The following is a 20,504-nucleotide window of genomic DNA, read 5'->3' on the forward strand; positions in this document are numbered from 1 at the left end:
CACTCAGCCCTCCGTACATGCGCTTTTGGCCAAAACAGGGACTAAATGGGATGCCATAGAGTTGGGGCGGGGCAGCGGGGACGCCCACAATTTCCGCTACCGGTTTGGGTGAACCGATCCAGTAGAAATACTACCTCTGGTCCAGTGTAGGTAAGAAGCTTCCCCCAACTTCAATGCAACAAGAACTATGGAGATTCTCAACCATCCAGGTCAGTTGCCCCAAGGATGTTTTTTTTTCCCCAAAAGGAGAATAGAATGGAATGGAATAGGAAATAATAGAACAGGAAATAATAGAGAGAGAAAGAGAAATAGAGCTGGAAGGGACCTTAGAGGTCTTCTAGTCCAGCCCCCTGCTCAAGCAGGAGAACCTATACTATTTCAAATAATTGACTTTCCAGTTTCTTCTTAAAAATCTCCAGTGATGGAGCAGCCATGATTTCTGGAGGCAAGCTGTTCCACTGGTTAATTATTCTCACTGTTAGGAAGTTTCTCCTTGCTTCCAGGTTGCTTCTCTCTTTGATTAGTTTCCAACCATTGTTTCTTATCTTGCCCTCCGGTGCTTTATAGGATAATCTGGACCGCCTCCCCTTCTTTGTGGCAGCCTCTCAAATACTGGAACACTGCTATCATGTCACCCCTAATTCTTCTTTCCTTTAGACCAGCCAAACCCAGATCCTGCAGCCGTTCTTTGCATGGTGGAGTCCCCAGGCCTTTGATCATCTACTTGCTCTTCTCTGAACTTTTTCCAAGTTTTCCAAGTCTCTGAACTAGACTTTCTTGGGGTTTTTTTCCCCCTTGGAAACATTTTGCTTCTCGTCCAAGAAGCGAACTTCTTCAGAACTGAAATAGCTTCTGGCATGAGAAGCAAAATGTTTTCCAGGGGTTAAAAAAAAACAAAAACCAAGGATGGTCAGTTGCCTTTTGGAAAAAGCACCTTTGGGACAAGAAGAGTTCTGCCTCTCCGCTTTGATCAACTTTCGCTGGAGTTATAATCATCTGAACATGGAAGCCTGGATGTTATTATAGAAGCCACATCCTAAATAGTGGCAAAAGCTACAGTAGATGAAGGATGATACCAAGGAAATAGAGGCATTTCATACCTGAATTGGGCCAGGATTGTAATTTTTCTCCCACTTCCCGTGTGTGTGTGTGTGTGTGTGTGTGTGTGTGTGTGTGTGTAGGCATAGCATGGGTAGTCCTTGACTTACAACCATTCACTTAGTGGCTTCACTGAAAAAAAGTAACCAACCTACGACCATGGTTCACAATTATGATCGTTACCACATCTCCGTGGTCGCGTGATTCAGACGCTGGTTCATATTTATGACGGTTGCAGCATCCCGGGGTCACGTGATCCCCTTTTACGACCTTCTGACCGGCAAAGTCAACGGGGGAGCCAGATTCACTTAACAACCGTGCCACTAAATGAACGACGGCGGTGACTCCCTTAGGAACGGCGGGCAGAAAGATCGTAAAGAACGAGGCAAAATTCACCGAACAAAGATCTCACTTAGCAGCCTACATTTTGGGAGGGACTGTGGTCGTACGTTGAGGACTACGTGCAGTTGAGTTCTTGCGGGACTCCCACTGGGGTAAACGCAATCCATTTTGTCCGCAAAGAAGTGAAAGTCGCTCCCTGCCAGCCTCCAACTAAGTCGAAACTTCCATCTCATATTCCCGCAACAAGGAATTAAAAAGCAACTCGCTCCCTTGAATCTGGCATACGAAATCTGAAATTTATAATTACCACCCGGGATATTTTTTTTCACCCACGGACATAATTTTCAAACAGAATAGATGCGGCAATAAAAACGGAAGCAGGGCAGGGGGGGATGTTCACATTTAAATCTTTGTACAGGTCTTAGGGGGGGGGAGAATCTCCCAACCCCCCCTCGCTCCTTTTTCGGCCATGCTATCTCACAATAAGGGATACATCTGCAGCACCAATTGTGGTGTAAATTCTGAACATTATCTAGTGTCGCTCATTAATTAATGGTCCCAACAAAAGAATCTCTCAAAGCCAATGTGTCCTATTAATGCTTTGCCACAGTCACCCTTCCGATAGGTCAAAAGAAAAACTGCCGACCAGCTGGTTAATTTATGCAGCACAGGTGTTCACTATTTATTTTTCACTCGTTTTCCATTTTTTTAAAAAAAAAAACATTCTTTTTCTCTACCCCACTTGTTGCAGGGATGGTATTCTCTTCCTTTGATGGATGCGTTTTATTTGGTGGCCGTGGGTTCGGCTTTGTACGTTTCTATTACCGCCGCTACCCAGCTGTTTTATTCTTTCAAAATAAATGTTTAATGGCAACTTCATAGGAGTTCAGTCAAGTTAAGAAGCAAAGGAGCTGAGGCACGTGAACCAACGGAACGGCGTCGAATAAACTGTTCCTGGAGCATAAATTAGGTGCAGGGTTTTGGGTTTGGTTTCAAAACAGCTTTTCTTTTTTAAATGGGCTCCATTAAAAAAATACATTTAAAGCAAAGAGTTGGCGCAGATGCAATAACCAATCCAGAGCTATAAGAACAGTCTAGAACAGGGGTGTCAAACTTGATTTAATTGACAGCCACATCAGGGATGTGCTTGACTTAGCTGTCAGGCCTGTAGTCATATTCCTTTTAGGATCTTTGGCCTGCCACACTCTCTATTATTTTACTATGCTGTTTCATTAGTGGGGTAATTGGGAGGGAGAATAGTAAGGAGTAGAATTGAAGAACGTGTTGTTGTCAAAATAAAACATTCCTTTCTAGAAGCCCAAGGTCATTCTTTGTCTCCGCACCTCTGCACTTGACCGGAACTAGATGGGTGGAAATGCCAGTGTGGCAGAGGAAGATTGGACCATGTGATGGACTTGTGGGCGTGGGGACAAGATCATGAACTTTCAACTGGGTGGGAACCCCAGGAAGCTTTCAGATTCGGGTTTCCCACAGATGTACCAACACGTCTCTCTTATTAAATTTGAACTTCGAGGAAAGCTCTGCCTTGGACTCTGATTTAATTCTGGATGATATTTGGAACGGTGACACCTAGGAGGGTGGGGTGGAGAGGTTTGTCTGGGATGGTTTAAAAACAGGACTTAGTAGAATGTGCAAACATATCTATTAAATGAAATGCATACATCTTGTACTCACCTAACGTAGCAGAAATATTCTACATTCTGGATGGTTTGATCTTCCTTGTGAAGAGGAACGGCTTCCTCATTTTCAAGAATTAGGTCTTGCCAAGCTGTATTTTCCTCACACGGATCAGCCTGTTCCTTGTAATAGCAGAGCAAACAAAATAAAACTTAGATTAGAAACCACCGGGGTGTGTGTGTGTGCCAAACAGCACTGCAATGTTTTGGGTTTGTTAAGTTTCATTTCAACTTTTAAAAATGGCAGGAATAAAAATCTTGGCCCCCCCATTGTATATAACCGTGATGGCCAACCTATGGCACTCGTGCCAGAGATGGCATGCAGAGCCCTCTCTCTGCGGGCATGCGCACCATGCTCTTCCGGGATCCGTGGCATCTACGTGTGCCGGCAAGCTGTTAAGGTGTACATATGCACTGGCCAGCTGCCCTCTTCCAGATTCTGGCGTGTGCAGGCCAGCGCACATGCCCGCTCCAGAACCCAGAAAAGAGCAGCTGGCCAGCGCACATGCCCGCAATGGAACCCGGAAGGGCAGCTGGCCGTTGCGGGCATGTGCACCAGACCCTTGCTCTCATCCAGATTCTGGTGCTCTAGGGCCCTCTAGTTTCTCCACTCGGTGCCCCAGAGGTTAACCATCGCTGGTATATAAGATCAAGCTGTTAGAGGCTTCTTGAATTGCAAAGGGGTTTTTTTTGGAAAGCAAGTTGAATCTTTTTAAAACTTCTGCAAAGTGCAGGGTTACAGAATGCAGACAGCAAATACACCTATAGATAATTCTGACTGGCTCATGATTCCTACAACACCAGGGAGACCATTATTATATGGATGAAGACTTAATTTTTTTTTAAAAAAAGAACCATTTTAAAAAAAGAAGAAGGTTAAAGGCTATGTAGGACACGCTAGTCTTATTGGAATTTTCAGTCATTTTCTTCATTTTTGGAATTAAAAAAAAAACACCCAAATAGCAGTAGGGTTAAGAATCCCCCCCCCCCCTTGCGGGATCCAATCTGGGTCGGTCACTGGGACCTGAAGTTTAGACTTCTGAGTTTTCGGACTCATGTTGAAGCAGATTTGCAGGGAACTCCTCTCTAGCTCTCTGGTAACCAACCCAAGATTGGATCCTCCAACATTATCCTGGGACACGTAATTTCGCCACTGTTCATAATTTTTTTTCCCTTCCAAGATCACACTGCAAACCAGTGGTTGTTTGGGTTTTTGTTTTGTTTTTTTGCAAAAACCACTGGTTTGCAGTGTGATCTTGGAAGAGTTCTGGAAATAGGCAGAAAAAAAGACCTTAGTCTTGCCTAATGATTACAGGTTGCCAAATTCATCCTTACATGTTGTTTTCACATGGGTGGAATTGATCAACTGGTCCCTTCTTGGTGGCATTTAATCTAAGCAGAAATATTAAAATAGAAATAGCAATAGCACTCAGACTTATATACCGCTTCGCAGTGCTTTACAGCCCTCTCTAAGCGGTTTACAGAGTCAGCATATTGCCCCCAACAATCTGGGTCCTCATTTTACCCACTTCCGAAGGATGGAAGACTGAGTCAATCTTGAGCCGGTCAGGATTAAACTGCTGGCAGTGGGCAGAGTTAACTATAGCATTAGCACTTAGACTTATATACCGCTTCACAGTGCTTTCCAACCTTCTCTAAGTGGTGGACAGAGTCACCCTCTTGCCCCCAACAATCTGGGTCCTCATTTTACCCACCTCAGAAAGATGGAAGGCTGAGTCAACCTTGAGCCAGGTGAGAGTCATACTGCCAAACTGCTGGCAGCCAGCAGTCCACAGAAATAGCCTGCAGTACTGCACTCACACCACTGGGCTACTTCGGCTTAAAATTAAAATAATTTAAAATTAGGAAGTGGGAACAGAACATGTCTCCTTATCTCCCCACCAATGTAAGAATTCTCAACTCTGGTTCCTTTAAAAAAAATGGAAAACAGGCCCGGAAGATTTACATTTCAATTAAAACTAATGCTTCAGCAAAAACAATAAAATTTGAGATAAAACAGCAAAGCTGCTCCTTACTTGGTTTTCTTTTATCCAGGACAATAATCCCGAGAAGCTAAAACTTGCCCAATTTCCTCCATAATAATTTCTCCTGTGGCAGCAGAGGAGAGAAGGGAAGAAGAGGGAGAAGAAGAATAAAGTCAGCAATTTTCTTATTGCAAGAATTCTGTTATTGCGTTTCCCCGAAAATAAGACAGGGTCTTAATTTTCTTTTGACCCCCGAAATAACCACTTGGCCTTATTATTTTTGAGGTGCAGGAGGCAGCGAGCGTGGTCACCTCATGGCTGCTGCTGTGTTGCAATATTTTTGGGAGGGCTTATTTTTTGGGGAAGGGCTTATTTTAGTGCATGCGCTCAAAAGTCTGATTGGTCTTATTGTCCAGGGAAGTCTTATTTTCTTTCTCAGAGAGTCAAGGATACCTTGCCCTGCACCTGGAGGGGCGTGACTGGGAGGCATCTCCAATTGGGACGGTGCCTGATTGGACCATGCGAGGGACATGTGGGTGCTGGGTAGGGACTTGGACTTTCCTTTGGGTGGGAAAAACCTGGAAGCTTTCAGATTCGGGGTTTCCCAGATGTGCCAATATGACATCTCTAATAAAATGGAAGTTTGAGGAAACTCAAAGCCTCGGAGTCTTTATTCGTTGGAATAAAGTCTTTATTCGTTGGAATCCTGACAACATTTATTCGTTGGAACCCTGATAACATGGGGCTGTCAAGTTTTCCGAAAGTGGATATTTCAATTCTTGATCACTCGGGATCGTAGATCATACATCTTCATTTGTTGGCTTCTGTGTTATCGTCCTGACCCATTCCAGAGCTCGTCAAGGCTTTGGATGGGTCAGGTTAGCGTGGTCTCGGAGCCAAAGGAGACCTTCATAAATGTCGGGATTTTAGAAAAGTGTCTACACATGCAACAGTAGAATTTGCAGGGGGGGGGGGGGGGGGGGAGCCTAGCTTTTGCTGCGAACGCCAGCCAGTAAGGAAAGCCGCCTCTTTCAATACAGTCGTCGCCCGGGGGGGAGGGGGGGGGAATGAATCAAAGGGAAGAAGCGGCTGCAGCTGATGCCTGGTGATTTCTCCAGAGAGCTGCTTGCACGCGTCTTCCTCTATTTGATCTCTTTCTGGAGGGAGAAGGAAGGGGAAACAGAGGAGGTCCGGCTGTCATCCGAGTGAGTTCTCCCTTAACTAGCAAACTTTCTCCTGCATCCCCGTTAAGAGCAAGGATGTACAAAGTCATCGGCATCAAAGCTTAAGACGGCTTGAATGAAGCGGTTATTACAGTGTTAGTTTTGCTTGTTGCCAGCCATCTAACCTGGGGATAGTGGTGAAATTCAATTTTTTTTACTACCGGTTCTGTGGGTTTGGCTTGGTGGGTGTGGCTTAACCTGGCTGGCATTGCAGGGGAAGGATACTGCAAAATCTCCATTCCCACCCCACTCTGGGGCCAGCCAGAGGTGGCATTTGCCAGTTCTCCAAACTACTCAAAATTTCCGCTACCTGTTCTCTGAACTACTCATAATTTCCACTACCAGTTCTCCAAACTACTCAAAATTTCTGCTACCGGTTTTCCAGTACCTGTCAGAACCTGCTGGATTTCATCCCTGCCCGGGGGTATCAAATTGGATTTCATGCAGTCCCCCCCCCATGCCCCATTTCAGCTGGTAGTGTTGCAGGTGGCCGTTCAAGCTGAAAATGGGGCAGAGGGGGCTGCGTGCGGCCCCCTTGTGCCCCATTTTGACCGGCAGATGGTTGCCTGTCCCATCTCCCCACTACCACTAGCCTCCCCCCCCCACCGGCCCACAGAGAATTACAATGCTGATCTGGCCCTCGAAGAAATACAGTTTGGCACCTCTGAATTAATGTTTCCTTCCAGCTTGAGTTTTTGATTCCTGATAGCACATTCCTTCAGAATATCTCCCAGCATGATCAGGGCTTTGATAGAAAGGAGATAGAGATGAGATTTTTTTTTTAAAAAAAGGATTTCAATACCCTTAAAGGATACTGTAATGGCTTTATTGACCATTTGGATCCCAATTCAAATTCTTGGTTGGAGATAATTCCAAGACCTAAAAGATAATAGCTTTCTGACAAGCCATGTCAGGCAAATCCATCCACATTTATTTAGTAAACAATGATTAAACACTCATGGCTTAGCATAATATGAGAAATCGGCCACTAATTCCAATCACTCATGGTAATGCCGTACTTCAATAAGAACAAGATACATTAAAACCAAAGAAAAGTTTCTCCTTCCACAATGACTAAGTTAACTTTTGCTCTTAAGCCAATATTTCTTCCATGACAGCTTTACCAAGGTCTCCGAAATGCTGGAGCTTTTTTGATCAATTAATTGAAAATCAATTGAAAAATGATGCCTTACTGACAAAAAAATGTTGAAGAATGAACCAAATTGTATTGCTAGATACCCTGTTTCCCCAGAAATAAGACCTCCCCGGATAATAAGCCCAATCAGGCTTTTGAGAGCATGCGCTAAAATAAGCCCTCCCTGAAAATATTGCAACGCAGCAGCAGCAATGAAGTGACCACAGTCGCCGCCTCCTGCACCTCAAAAATAATAGGACCTCCCTGAAAATAAGGCCAAGTGCTTATTTCGGGGGTCAAAAGAAAATAAGACACTGTCTTACCCTGTTTCCCTGAAAATAAGCCCTCCCGGATAACAAGCCCAATCAGGCTTTTGAGCACATGCGCTAAAATAAGTCCTCCCCGAAAATATTTAAACGCATGTTGGCCGGTCCCTGCCATTTCCTGGAGGTGGGTGTAGGGGGGAACATGCCCCATACGCCACACATGCACCTGTCATTCACGCGGAATGGCTTCGCGGAGGCCATTCCCAGAAACCCTAGCTCCTGCGACCCTTCTCTTAGTGGCGGCCGCAAAAAGAGCGGCAGGCCCAGTGACATTAGGACTGGCAAGAATGTGCCAGAAACAGAGACAGCCCTCTCTGGATCAGCTGATCCACAAGCCGCGGTTAAAGGGCCTCCTGCACCTTAAAAATAATAAGACCTCCCCCAAAATAAGGCCAAATGCTTATTTTGAGGGGTCAAAAGAAAATAAGACCCATGTTTTCCCGAAAATAAGGGTCTTATTTTCAGGGAACACATGGTAGAAGATGGGGAAGTTAAGGAAATAAATTGCTTTTCTGTTTCCTTTTCCCCCCCTGCCGTTAAAGCAACCCAACCGACGGATAAACAAGAGCAGCCCAACCCCAAAATAAGATTTGCAAAGACAGAAAGAGAGGTGACTGGGGAGGAAAATCTTCATGCATACACAAATTGCTTCCCCCGCCCCCAACTAAATTTCCTTTCAAACTTTTGCAACTTCCAAGTTTAAACTCAATGCCAAGCCCGGCGTATTCTGAATTGCAAATTACTTTTCTAAATCATTTAGCATCCATCCTTGAAATTCCACATGTCAACAGCTCGTTAATACCTACAGTAAATGTAGCTCTCTGAAAAAGAACCAACGGTGGGTTTTTTTTTTTTTAAAAAAAAAACATTTTATTGAGACAGATGGCTAAAGAAAGCCTCCTTAAATTACAATTTGGCAGAAGCTAACTTTAGTTTTAAAACACGATTATAGGAATTCATGACCGGGCTGCAATGGAAGTGACTCTTTTGAATATGATTAGCGGTCTGGAGAAGGAGATGCTGCGGGACGGTGTTTATAAATCAACAGAGGTGCTGCTCCGTGGTTTATAATAGTTCACTTCAGATCATTCACCATCATCACCTAAGTGGTATATGATGATAAACACAAAACAGTGGGGAGAGATTAAAAGTGATAAGATTCTCTCGGGGTAATGAATCCAAGCACCGCTGGCATCCAAAAGCAGATCAAAAGTTCCCTTTGGCTCTCAAGTTACTTCCACTCACTCGCATAAGTTTTCCATCTAATTCCCATCCGAAAGTAAAGGTAGTCCTTGACTTACAACAGTTCATTTAGTGTTCATTTTGCCAGTACTGTTCAACAGTACAGTGGGTGTAGGTTTTCAAAAATCCATCAAGCAGTGGTGTCCAAAATGTCTGCTTGCCTTACGCAGAGTTTATTTGGCTTTTATATAGTTTTAACAAGCAGAACAAAGCACAGAAAGCAACAATATTGTTTTTGGTTTACTCCCTCATTTTTCCCTTGTGAATCCAGAAGGCTATCCCAGCCAAGGTTGAATCTCACATAACTCCCTGATATGGCCTGTCTCTGCTCAGGGAGACAATGGGCAAAAGGATAACCGGCTACTTGAGATCATGGCCATTTAATGCACATGTCTGTACGTAACCTTCCCTCTCATCCCATATCTGGTTCTGCTAATTAGGTGAGCTTGTAGGTATCCAAGATAACCAGCTACTGAGATCATGGTAGCTTCCTACGCATGTCTTTACGTAAGGTTACCTCTCATTCCTTCAAGTGGGACCCCGAACGGCTCAGACCACGAACAATTCGGGCGCCAATCAAAAAATCCACTACATGTTTCACTCACGTCGCAAACATATACTTGGGCGCCGAATAAACACAGCTGTGGCGATTTTCCCTGCCACAGCGATTTCCCCTTCCGCACCATTTTTTTTGTGCGCGCGCATGCGCAGTCAGTCTTTTTCTGGTCACCATCAAATCGGGTGCTGACCGCAGTCCGGGAACGGATTACAGTCGGCACGCGAGGTCCCACTGTACAGAAAAAAGCAACTTTTCTCACTTAGGACTGTTGCAGTATCCCCATGCTCGCATGATCCAAAGTCATAGGTTTGGCAATTGACTCATATTTATGACGGGGGCAGCGTCCCGGGGGTCCCGTGATCCCTTTTGTGACCTTCTAATCAGCAAAGCCAATGGGGAAGCCAGATTCGCTTAGCGATGGCGTAACAGCCTTAGTAACTGCAACGATTCACTTAACAAATGTGGCAAAGAAGGTCGTACGATGGGGCAAAACTCAAATCTCCCCCTTAACAACATAAATGTTGGGTTTCAATTGTGGTTGTAAGTCGAGGACTACCTGGGGAAGATTTAAAGTTTACCCAGCACCAATGAAAAGCAGATTGATAAGGGTGGTCAATATTTAGATTCTCCACCTCATACGCTCACTTGCCTAAGAAACCCATGCAAAATTGAGGGATTAAATGTTGAGAGGTAAATCCAGTAGCCGTTTCTACCTTTTCTTTAACTAAATTTTAGTTGCATTCTCTTCTCTTGGAATTGTATTCCTAGAGGGAGGGAGGGTGGGGGGAACAATGATTTCAAAGTGATGGAATTGCTTGCAGAAGGAACAACGGCAGGCTTGTGAGTTAAATGGAAGCAAGAATCTTTTTCCCATTCGGGTTTGGGTAGCGTAAATACGTATAACTATTATACGTAAAGGCTGCGAGCAACCTTTATATAAATATTGTACCTAAACCTATTAATAGAGAAAAGTAAACTGTCAAGCTATTGCTTAGCACAATTTAAAGCTTAACACTTTTTCTTCCCAACGCTGTGGAAAAAAAAGTGTTAGGAATTACACTTTCTTTTCCCATTTAGACACAAACATACAGAGCTGTCAAAATCAACAAATTAGCTTTGCAAATAATGAAGAGCACCGGCATCCAATTGCTATTTCCTTTCCTGCTACTAGACCGGGGGGGTCGGCAACCCGCGGCTCTGGAGCTGCATGTGGCTCTTTCATCCCTCTGCTGCGGCTCCCTGTCATCAATTGGCTACACAATCGATAGGGCTTTCAGTTAGGGCAGGCAGAGGAAAAAGGACACCGTGCTAGGAGGAGACTCTATGGTAGGGGAACCGGACTTCCAGTTGTCAGAGAAAAAAGGATGCGGCGCTAGGAGGAGACTCTATGGTGGGGGAAACCAGACTTCTAGTTGTCAGAGAAAAATGGATGCAGAGCTAGGAGGAGACTCTATGGTGGTGGGGAACCAGATTTCTGGTCAGCTCCAGAATTGAATGGGGGGCTTACAGTTAGGACCTTTGTGGTCCTTTGAGTGCTTAAGATTGCCGATCCCTGTACTAGACCAAGGGTCCACGGCCCGCATTCCGGCCCGCAGGGTGCTTAGATCTGGCCCATGGGGCCGCCCTGGAAACAGCAAAGGACCGGCCCAAGGTGCGTCTGCCAGTGAAAACAGAGCAGCCCTCCCAAGCTCCGTTTCCACTGGGAGAGGGGTGTAGGAGGCCGTCGCAGACGAAAATGGAAGTCGGGAGCCCGTTTTCACTGGCAGACGCTGGCAGAAGGGAGTCCCTTCGGGGAGAGGGAGCGGTTTATAAATCTAAATAAAGTAAAGTTTTCGCTGGCGGAGCGTTCAGGCCGCCACAAGCGCCCTAGACTGAGTGACATCGGGCTGTCCACGCTCACCCTGGCCATGCCAACCCCGGCCCACTGAGGTCAAACAGCCCTGATAAAATCGAGTTTAACACTCCTGCACTAGACTCTCTCAAAATCCAACTTGGTTCAATAAGGAATCGTTTTCAGTCACATCCTCCAGATATCTATCTCAAGCCCTAGAACCATGATGGCGAACCTATGGCCCTTCCCTTTTCCCTCCCTCTCTTCCCTCCAGAAGAATCAAGTTAGGACCTCCTCCATTAAGCCAGCCTCTAGTGTCAACGGTTGTTAGGACCCATAGCAGCGTTTTCCAAATGGGAGAAGTTTTAAGTCGCTTAGACTTCCACGTCAACTTCTGGGAGTTAAAGCCCACATGTCACGAAGTTCCCAAGGTTGGGAAGCACTGACCCTACAGCCACAATGTACATGGATGGAAGGACTTACGAATCCACATGAAGAACCCGCTGACCGCTCCTTGCACAAGCTGCCGCGATGATAGACTCAGGTAAGCCTATAAAAGAGACAAGGTTTTAATTGAATAAGTTGTGATAAAATATTTTAAGATCCATGCATTTTGAAGAAAGACCGCGTTCCCCCCCCAAAAAAATGACCCATTATTATTTTATTCTTCTCTGACACTAACGGAGGTAGTTCTACTGTAACTTCAGATGAGTTATTGTCCATTCTCTATTACTTTCTATGAGAGCTCCTTGGTGCTCTCCGAGTCTGCTCGTTTTCTTGCAGATGTTTCGTTACCAAAACTATGTCAGAATATTCATGAACTGGAATAGGACATAGCAACATATCAGCCATTGGGTACTGGCTGGAATAGGACATGGCAACTGGGTCAGCCAATGGGAACTATCTGGTGACTGAGAGCCATGCCAGACGGCTAGGAGCCTGGGCGTGGCTTACCTATGTAGCTCTAAGTCTGTGCAAGAAAACTAATCTAGTCTGCTCTCTGAATTGAAAGTGGAAACCAATGTCTCCTCTGACTGTGTGTTTGCCTGTAACTACTACCATGTGGGCGAGTCCACTATTGGTATTGTACATTTACTCATGCGTTATTATGTATATAAAGAAGTTAATGAATCCTGCTGAATCAGTTATCTGTGTGTGCTTTCTGGATTTGATTTTTGCAACAAACTCTGACAAACTAGGTGGCCTCATCGGTGCATTAATGTTACCTAGATTGAGTAATGGAATGCCTGCAAGAAAACAAGCAAGCTCAGAGAGCACCACCAAGCCCTCATTTCAACCCCAAGCTACAAATATTCTCCTTTATTGGTACTTTCCATGAGAGATCCCTTTCCAAAAGGAACCTTGCAGTTCTTATTTCCTTGATCTTCCTCAGGCAGGTAGGGATTCTCGTTCATCAGGCTCCTCGAGTTCCTGATTTGAGTTTCCCATATCTAGACATCCGTTTTTATATCTCAAACTTGGATTATTGCTTTATGTCCTTTCTCATTCGCCCAGTATCACTATTGCGAGCTTTGATCTACATCAGGGTTTCTCAACGTTAGTCGTTTTAAGATGTGCGGAGGGCCAAGTCCCAGAGTTCCGCAGCCAGCATGGCCAGGCTATCTGGAGAATAATTCTGGGAGTTGAATTCCACCTGTATTAAAACACCCAAGGTTGAGAAAGACTGCTCTAGACCAGGGGTGTCAAACTCAATTTCATTGAGGGCAGCATCAGGGTTGTGTTTGACCTTGGGGTAGGCATCGCCAGAGGGTCATGTTCAGGGTAGGCGTGGCCAGCTCAACGTCCTGCAGCCCTCTGCCGTCGAAAGCGGAGCCCGGGAGGGCCCACAGAGGCAACGTGTGCCGGTCCTTCGCTGTTTCCTAGGCAGCACCGTGGGCAAGATCTAAGCACCCCACAGGCTGCGGGTCTTGAATTTGACACCCCTGCTCTAGACGATGGGCTTAGGGCAGTGATGGCTAACCTTTTTGTTGTTTGGTGCCAAAAATGCAAGGGCATGCGCGCTTTCAAGCACCTGTATGCCAGCACCCATAATGCAAAGCGCCCCTCACATGCACATGCGCACACAACCTCTCCCACGCTCTCCTCCCATGCCCACCGCATTACTCGCCTCCAAGCTGAGTTTGGTATTTCCTCCAGGGAGCCAGCAGAGGCCATTTCTGTCCTCCCCAAGCTCCAGGAAAGCCTCCGTAGCCTGGGGAGGGCGAAAAACAAGCCCAATGGGCCAAATGGAAGTTTGGAAATGATCCATTTCCAGCTTCCGGAGGGCCTCCGGGAGGCCAGGGGAGGCTGTTTTCGCCTTCCCCAGGCTCCGGAGTCTTTCTTGAAGCCTGGGGAGGGCAAAAACGGCCTCCGCCAGCCCTCCAGAAGGCCGAAAATCAGCTGGCTGGTGCACGCATGTGCGCTGGAGGTGACAGCTCATGTGCTGGCAGATATGGCTCCGTGTGCTACCTGTGGCACGTGTGCCATTGGTTCGCGATCACGGGCTTGGGTATGTTCATGTTTTATGTTTTGAAGGGCAAAATGTATATGCTAAAGCTTAAAGAAAACCAATCGATCGATCGATTAATCAGTAGCAAATAAATAAATAAAACAAGCAGACCGGCAAGCCTAAAACCTTGCCAGCTTTGTTTTAACAAACTGGGATTCAGAGCAACTAAACGGCAGTAAGCGGTCCTTAATCCTTTTTTACCTTGGGAGAGGATACAACTGCAAACAATTCCTACATCAGAATTCAATATCTAGAATATCACCTGAAGCAATAAAAGGCAATATATGGAATATTGCTGGAGGCAATAAAAGGAAAGTGCTTCCCAGTAGAAAAGAAAAAAAGAAAAAAAAAGACATTGATCAGAGGCAGTTAGGCATCAAGTTGTAGAATGCGGCTTGTAACTAGAATTTCAAAGATTATCCACCTTAGTACAAATAAATTCCTGGAATGAAAGAGACAGGGAGAAGAGAGGGTGTCGGTACTTAAATAGTAAGGGAGGGGAACCAGTTATCCAGTTCAATATGAGAACTCCGAAACTGAGCGATTGATCTTTACAAAACTGCATAAAAATCTATTCAAAAGGATAACTTGCCCAGTGAAGTATTTTCTTGCGTTAATCAAGCCTTTTTCAATATACCTGGAATGCAGCAGGTTGCATGGGGGGGGGGGGGAATGAAACCACTAGGAATCAAACTATTTTCAATCGATTATAAGTGACTTTCTTGGATTATTTCCAAATGATTCAAGGAAGGAAATTTGGTAGACAACCACTGTGGTTTGTACACTCTGAATTATGGTTTAGGACAGGGGTTCTCAACCGGTGCTCCTCGGACCTCTGGAAGGCCACGATATCATCATAGGAGGTCCATGAAGGCTAGGAAAAAAATGTTATGATTTGAATCTTGAGTTAAGTCTTGGGTGTCTGTGGTCATGGCCACAAAAGGAGGGGTGGGATTCAATTTTTTTTACTGCCGGTTCTGTGGGTGTGGCTTGGTGGCGTGGCAGGGGAAGGATACAGTAAAATCCCCATTCCCTCCCCACTCCAGGGGAAGGATACTGTAAAATCCCCATTCCCTCCCGATCAGCTGGGACTCGGGAGGCAGAGAATAGATTGGGACGGGGCCAGTCAGAGGTGGTATTTACCGGTTCTCCCAACTACTCAAAATTTCCGCTACCGGTTCTCCAGAAGTGGTCAGAACCTGCTGAATACCACCTCTGCACAAAAGGTACTTAAAAAGGGTCCATTGTGAAGAAAAGGTTGAGAGCCATTGGTTTCAGATGTTGTGCACTCACCCAAAAGTAGCTATATCAACAAAACACAAGTAAACCACCTATGAGTAAGATTGACGTGCAAAGACGGGTGCCAAGTCCCCTTCATTCAACTTGAATGAAGACCGGATCTGTTCTAAATAGAAGCATCAACCTAGCATTATTGAGATATGTGAAAATACTTGTAGATCCTACCCCCTTCTTTAAAAACAAAATGGATGCTCACATGTGGTTGCAGCTAATAACTTGCATGTTTGAGTGTCTACTTAACCCATCTCCCCAAAACGACCAAGAGAAATTGGGAGGGTCCTAGAAAGCACCCTATAAAGGGAGGGAGAAGAACAGTTGATTACTATTTTTAGTAAATGTCTTCTTTGCAGTTGGGTACGTCTTCTTGTGAGAATGCCAACAAAAGACCCTCAAAACTCTAAATGTGCTTACTTTGCCAAAAATATTGTTCATCCTTGATTTAAGGCAAAGTTCCACTGAGAAAAAAATTTCATACTCATTGGTTAATGCAGGGGTGTCCAAATTTGGGAACTTTAAGACTTGTGGACTTCAATTCCTAGAATTTCCCAGCCAGCCATGCTGGCTGGGGAATTCTGGGAGTTGAAGTCCACAAGTCTTAAAGTTCCCAGGTTTGGACACCCCTGGGTTAATATTTATGGAGTCCCAGATGTTGTGGCTATTCAATTGCCTATAGTTAAACCAAACTGTGATTCAGTGTGATGTGTAAACTGAAGAAGGGATGGGTGCCAGCTTATCACAAAAGCCTGAAAGTGGTTTATAAGCACCTCTGACCGTTGTGTGTTTTATATATATATATTGCAAAAAATCAATTTTTGGGGGGAAAATGCCAAAAGAAATCAACTGGACATGTTATAGAAAAGTTTTAACTACCAACCAAGCCTGAATAGCTGCAGGAAGTTGCATACATGGAACTATCCAAGGTGCTGAAATTTGACCTCCACTAAATGCACTTTGTTCTACAGCAGGAGCCTCCATTCTTGGCCACTTTAATATTTGTGGACTTCAACTCCCAGAATTCCTCAGCCAGAGCTGGCTGGCTGGGAGATTCTGGGAGTTGACGTCCACAAGTCTTAAAGTGGCCAAGGTTGGAGAGCCCTGTTCTGCAGCATGTTGTGGACACATGGTCAAAATGGGACTAGTAAAGGTAAAGGTTCCCCTCCGGACATGTGTGCTAGTCATTCCCGACTCTAGGGGGCAGTGCTGATCTTCATTTCAAAGCCGAAGAGCCAGCACTGTCCAAAGACATCTCCATGGTCATGTGGCTGGCAAGACTAAACCCTGAAGGCGCACGGAATGCTGTTACCTTCCCACCAAGGGTGGTTCCTATTTTTCTACTTGCATTTTTACATGTTTTCAAACTGCTAGGTTGGTAGAAGCTGGGACAAGTAATAGGAGCTCACTCCGTACCTTGTGCTATAAATCTTCCTTTCAACCTTTGCAAAGATTCCTGATATGCAATGCCCCAGACTCCACTCTGCCTCAGGGAATCCTAAATACTGTTATTTTACAGTACAAGAAGAAACTGAAATGGGTCCCCTGTTGTGAATGTTAACACGGAGAAAGGGTGTGAATGTTACATCCTGGGGCAATGTTATCAAAACAATGCTTCTTTACCTAGAGTGCTGTAACAGCTGCTGAGCACATGGGTTTTGTGCAAATTCTGGCTAGAAAACTCCTGAAAATGATCAGTGATATTGATAATCTGGGGGCTTTAATATTAAACATTGGAACAGAAAATATCAAAGAACTGGCAAAAGATTACACCTGAAAACATTCAAAGCAACACAGCTAGGCAGGGGGTTTAAAAAAAACTAGCTTTCCTGATGCCCCAGTGTCTCTGTTTGGCTAGTGTGCCATGATACATTTTAAAAACCGTATTAGTATTTGGAATTGATTTTTCTTAACATTATACTTACATAAGATAAACATAAAGTACTATCACCCCCATTCCTGGCATATCGACCAATAAATAACAGCTTCCTCTGACAGGACTCTGATGACTGGGCGAAGCCCAAACGCTTTCAGCCAAAATCACAGGGAGCTATAAATCACGCTTCATTTTATAGAATATTTCAAAATGGATCCCTGCCTTCTACCTTGAAAGTCATTTCATGTGTTATTTATAACTAGCGAAGATCAGAAACAGAAAGAATGGGAAAAATTGCATGGAACTAGAAAATTTACAGTGGTTGGGCTTTGGGCAATATATATACACTATATTGCCAAAAATATTCGCTCACCCATCCAAATAATCAGAATCAGGTGTTCCAATCACTTCCATGGCCACAGGTGTATAAAATCAAGTCCCCAGGCATGCAGACTGTTTTTACAAACATTGGTGAAAGAATGGGTCGCTCTCGGGAGCTCAGTGAATTCCAGGGTGGAACTGTTGATAGGATGCCACCTGTGCAACAAATCCAGTCGTGACATTTCCTCGCTCCTAAATATTCCACAGTCAACTGTCAGTTGAATTATAAGAACATGGAAGTTTTTGGGAATGACAGCAACTCAGCCACGACGTGGTAGGCCACGTAAACTCATCCAACATCAGTGTGTGACCTCACAAATGCGCTTCTGGAAGAATGGTCAAAAATTCCTACAAACACACTCCTGAACCTTGTGGATGGCCTTCCCGGAAGAGTTGAAGCTGTTATAGCTGCCAAGGGTGGACCGACGTCATATTGGACCCTATGGATTAGGAATGGGATGTCACTTACAGTAAGTTCATATGAGAGTAAAGGCAGGTGACCGAATACTTTTGGCAATATAGTATATATAGTATTTATATATAAATAAAACTACTTTTTAGAGGAGAAAACAGAGAGAAGAGACTTAGTTTGACATACAGTCAGAAACCACAAACACATTTCAGGTGGGGATAAAGTGTAGGTTATAAGTTAAACAACAGCTAACTAGCACAATATCCCAGTTAGGATGAACAACAGAGAGGTACACTGTGATCCAAAGATGAAAACACGGGATCAAATTTGGATCCATTCCCAGTCCATATTTCAAAACAGCACTGACTCTGAGATTTATATCAAACAGAACTACGCTGTGTTTCAATCATAATTTGTTATTAAGCCACAAGTGATTGGCCTCAGACATTGGGTGGAAAGACCCTACCGAATCCACGTAGCTTGGCAAAATACTTGAAATGTTATCAGAAGATGCAGCCGGAGGTCTCCATTTCTAATGAATCCTCTCAAGTTCTGGTTAAAATAGGGATGAAGGAATTGGGTTTTTTAAAAAAATGTTTTCCAAATTTAATTGCAGGAAAACATAGGCCATCTAGCAGTAACCTACCTTTCAAAAAACAATTTTTGTAAAACCAATAACCCCACTGGAAACACAAAATCTGAACTGGCGTTCTGATTCAAACTGGACTAATAACTGCTTTGACGATTGGATGGCTATGTAGGACGTTAGCACCCATCCCTCTCCTGGAAAAATGAAATATTTTCGGAATTATTAAAAGGGCGGAACATTTCCCCTAAAAGGGAGGCAAAAACTCAGCTCCCCTCCCCTTTGTCAATGGGCCATTAATGCCTGGGCCAGTCTATTCTACATAACAAAGATCTACCTCCTTCAGGCAGAGCTATAATGGGAATCCCAAAGCCCTTTCATTACACCATCACCCAGTAAGAGTCAACCAAGCTTGGAACTCAGGACAGCCCTGCATGGCCCCATGGAAGTTGGACAACCAATAAGAATATAAGCTCAAATTCAAAAGTCCAGAGAGGACATATATCTCAGGCACTCTCAGCATCTCCTCCCTTTTTTTTCTTCACTCAACATCTTCAAGGCATGTGATCCTGTCCGCCATTAAAACCATCTTTCCAAACAGCCACCATGTTTCCAGTATCTTTTTCCCCCACTTGGAACTGAACCCAGAAGGACATTTCTTCCAACAGCTAAGATGAACACATTTATCAAAGAAACAGACTCTTCTCCAAGTCCACCAAGGCTCTCCTAAGACCTGGCCTTCTTTGTGCTCCTGCATAAAGCCCCTCAATTCATTGGATTACATTCTGCCGTTCCTCTAACCATCCTATGTCTCACAGAAGGCAACCGGATCAGAGTTCCAGGTGAGGTCACTTCCTCCCTGGTCCTTCTCTCAGGAACACAAGAAATTTAAAAGGAAGTCGAGGGTTCTCTTTCATTCAGCTTTTATCCTCTCCATTAAGAATCTCGGTAAACCCATGGCTGACCATAACTGTCCTAAAAAGCTAAAGGTATCACTATTGATTAGGAGTAGAATAGAATAGAATAGAATAGGGAATAGAATAGAATAGAATAGAATAGAACAGAACAGAATTCTTTATTGGCCAAGTGTGACTGGACACACAAGGAATTTGTCTTTGGTGCAGATGCTCTCAGTGTACATAAGGAGAATAAAATACATTCATCAAGAATAAAAAGATACACTTAGTGATAGTCAGGGTTACTAACAAGCTATCGAATCGTACTAGGAAACCAATCCAAACAATATAAATTGAAGGATACAAGCAACATGGTTATAGTCATAAGTGTGCAGAGATAAATACTAGGAAGGAAGAGAAGAATGATAGTAATACTGTACATTCTTAGTAAATTATTGACCGTGTTGTGGGAATTAGTTGTTAAGCAGAGTGATGGCATTTGGGGAAAAACTGTCCTTGTGTCTAGTTGTTCTGGTGTGCAATGCCTTATAGCGTCGTTTTGAGGGTAATAGTTGAAACAAAGTATGAGGGGTCTATAGATGTTTTCACAGCCCTCTTTTTGACTCGTGCAGTGTCCAGTTCCTCAATGGAAGGCAGGTTGGTAGCCAATGTTTTTTCTGCAGTTCTAATTATCCGTCAAAGTCTATGTTTGTCTTGTTTGGTTGCAGAGACAAACCAGACAGTTATGGAGGTACAGATGACAGACTTAGTAATTCCTGGAGATTACCAAGAGCTACAGTACTAGGGCTGTAGGCTAAATTTCCAGGGGGCAGGAGGGGGGGGGGAGGAAATCCCAGAACGTAATTCTGTATTTTTGTAGTTTGGCAAGATAACTGGATGGTTGTGTCAAGAGAGTCACCAGGAATTGAGCTGAATTCAAGAAAGTTTCCCCTCCTCCAAATGAAGGTGTTTGGGCCAGTCTATGTAGTTTTCCTCACTCAGGACACCTAATAAGCTTTATATATGAAGTAAGAATTTGAACCTAGTGATTCCTGATCTTAAGCTAACATAACCTTTAGAGCAAAATTTAAGGTTCAAAAGTTTGTTTTTCTTAAC

At 44.3% G+C, this 20,504-nt stretch overlaps 1 protein-coding gene across 1 annotated transcript in view; it reads right to left on the minus strand.

Annotated features, from left to right (window-relative positions):
* The window catches only part of CHM (CHM Rab escort protein), a 64,501-nt gene that overhangs the window by 40,793 nt on the left and 3,204 nt on the right, over window positions 1-20,504 (minus strand). Inside the window, exons 2-4 of the mRNA XM_081964117.1 lie at window positions 11,922-11,988; window positions 5,174-5,246; window positions 3,136-3,260 (exon numbers count right to left, since the gene is read on the minus strand). Coding sequence (XP_081820243.1) covers window positions 3,136-3,260; window positions 5,174-5,246; window positions 11,922-11,988 — 265 coding nt within the window. The remainder of the gene's footprint in view (window positions 1-3,135; window positions 3,261-5,173; window positions 5,247-11,921; window positions 11,989-20,504) is intronic.

Source organism: Natrix helvetica (assembly GCF_964273705.1).
Source record: "Natrix helvetica genome assembly, chromosome: 11".
NCBI classification, from domain to species: Eukaryota; Metazoa; Chordata; class Lepidosauria; order Squamata; family Natricidae; genus Natrix; species Natrix helvetica.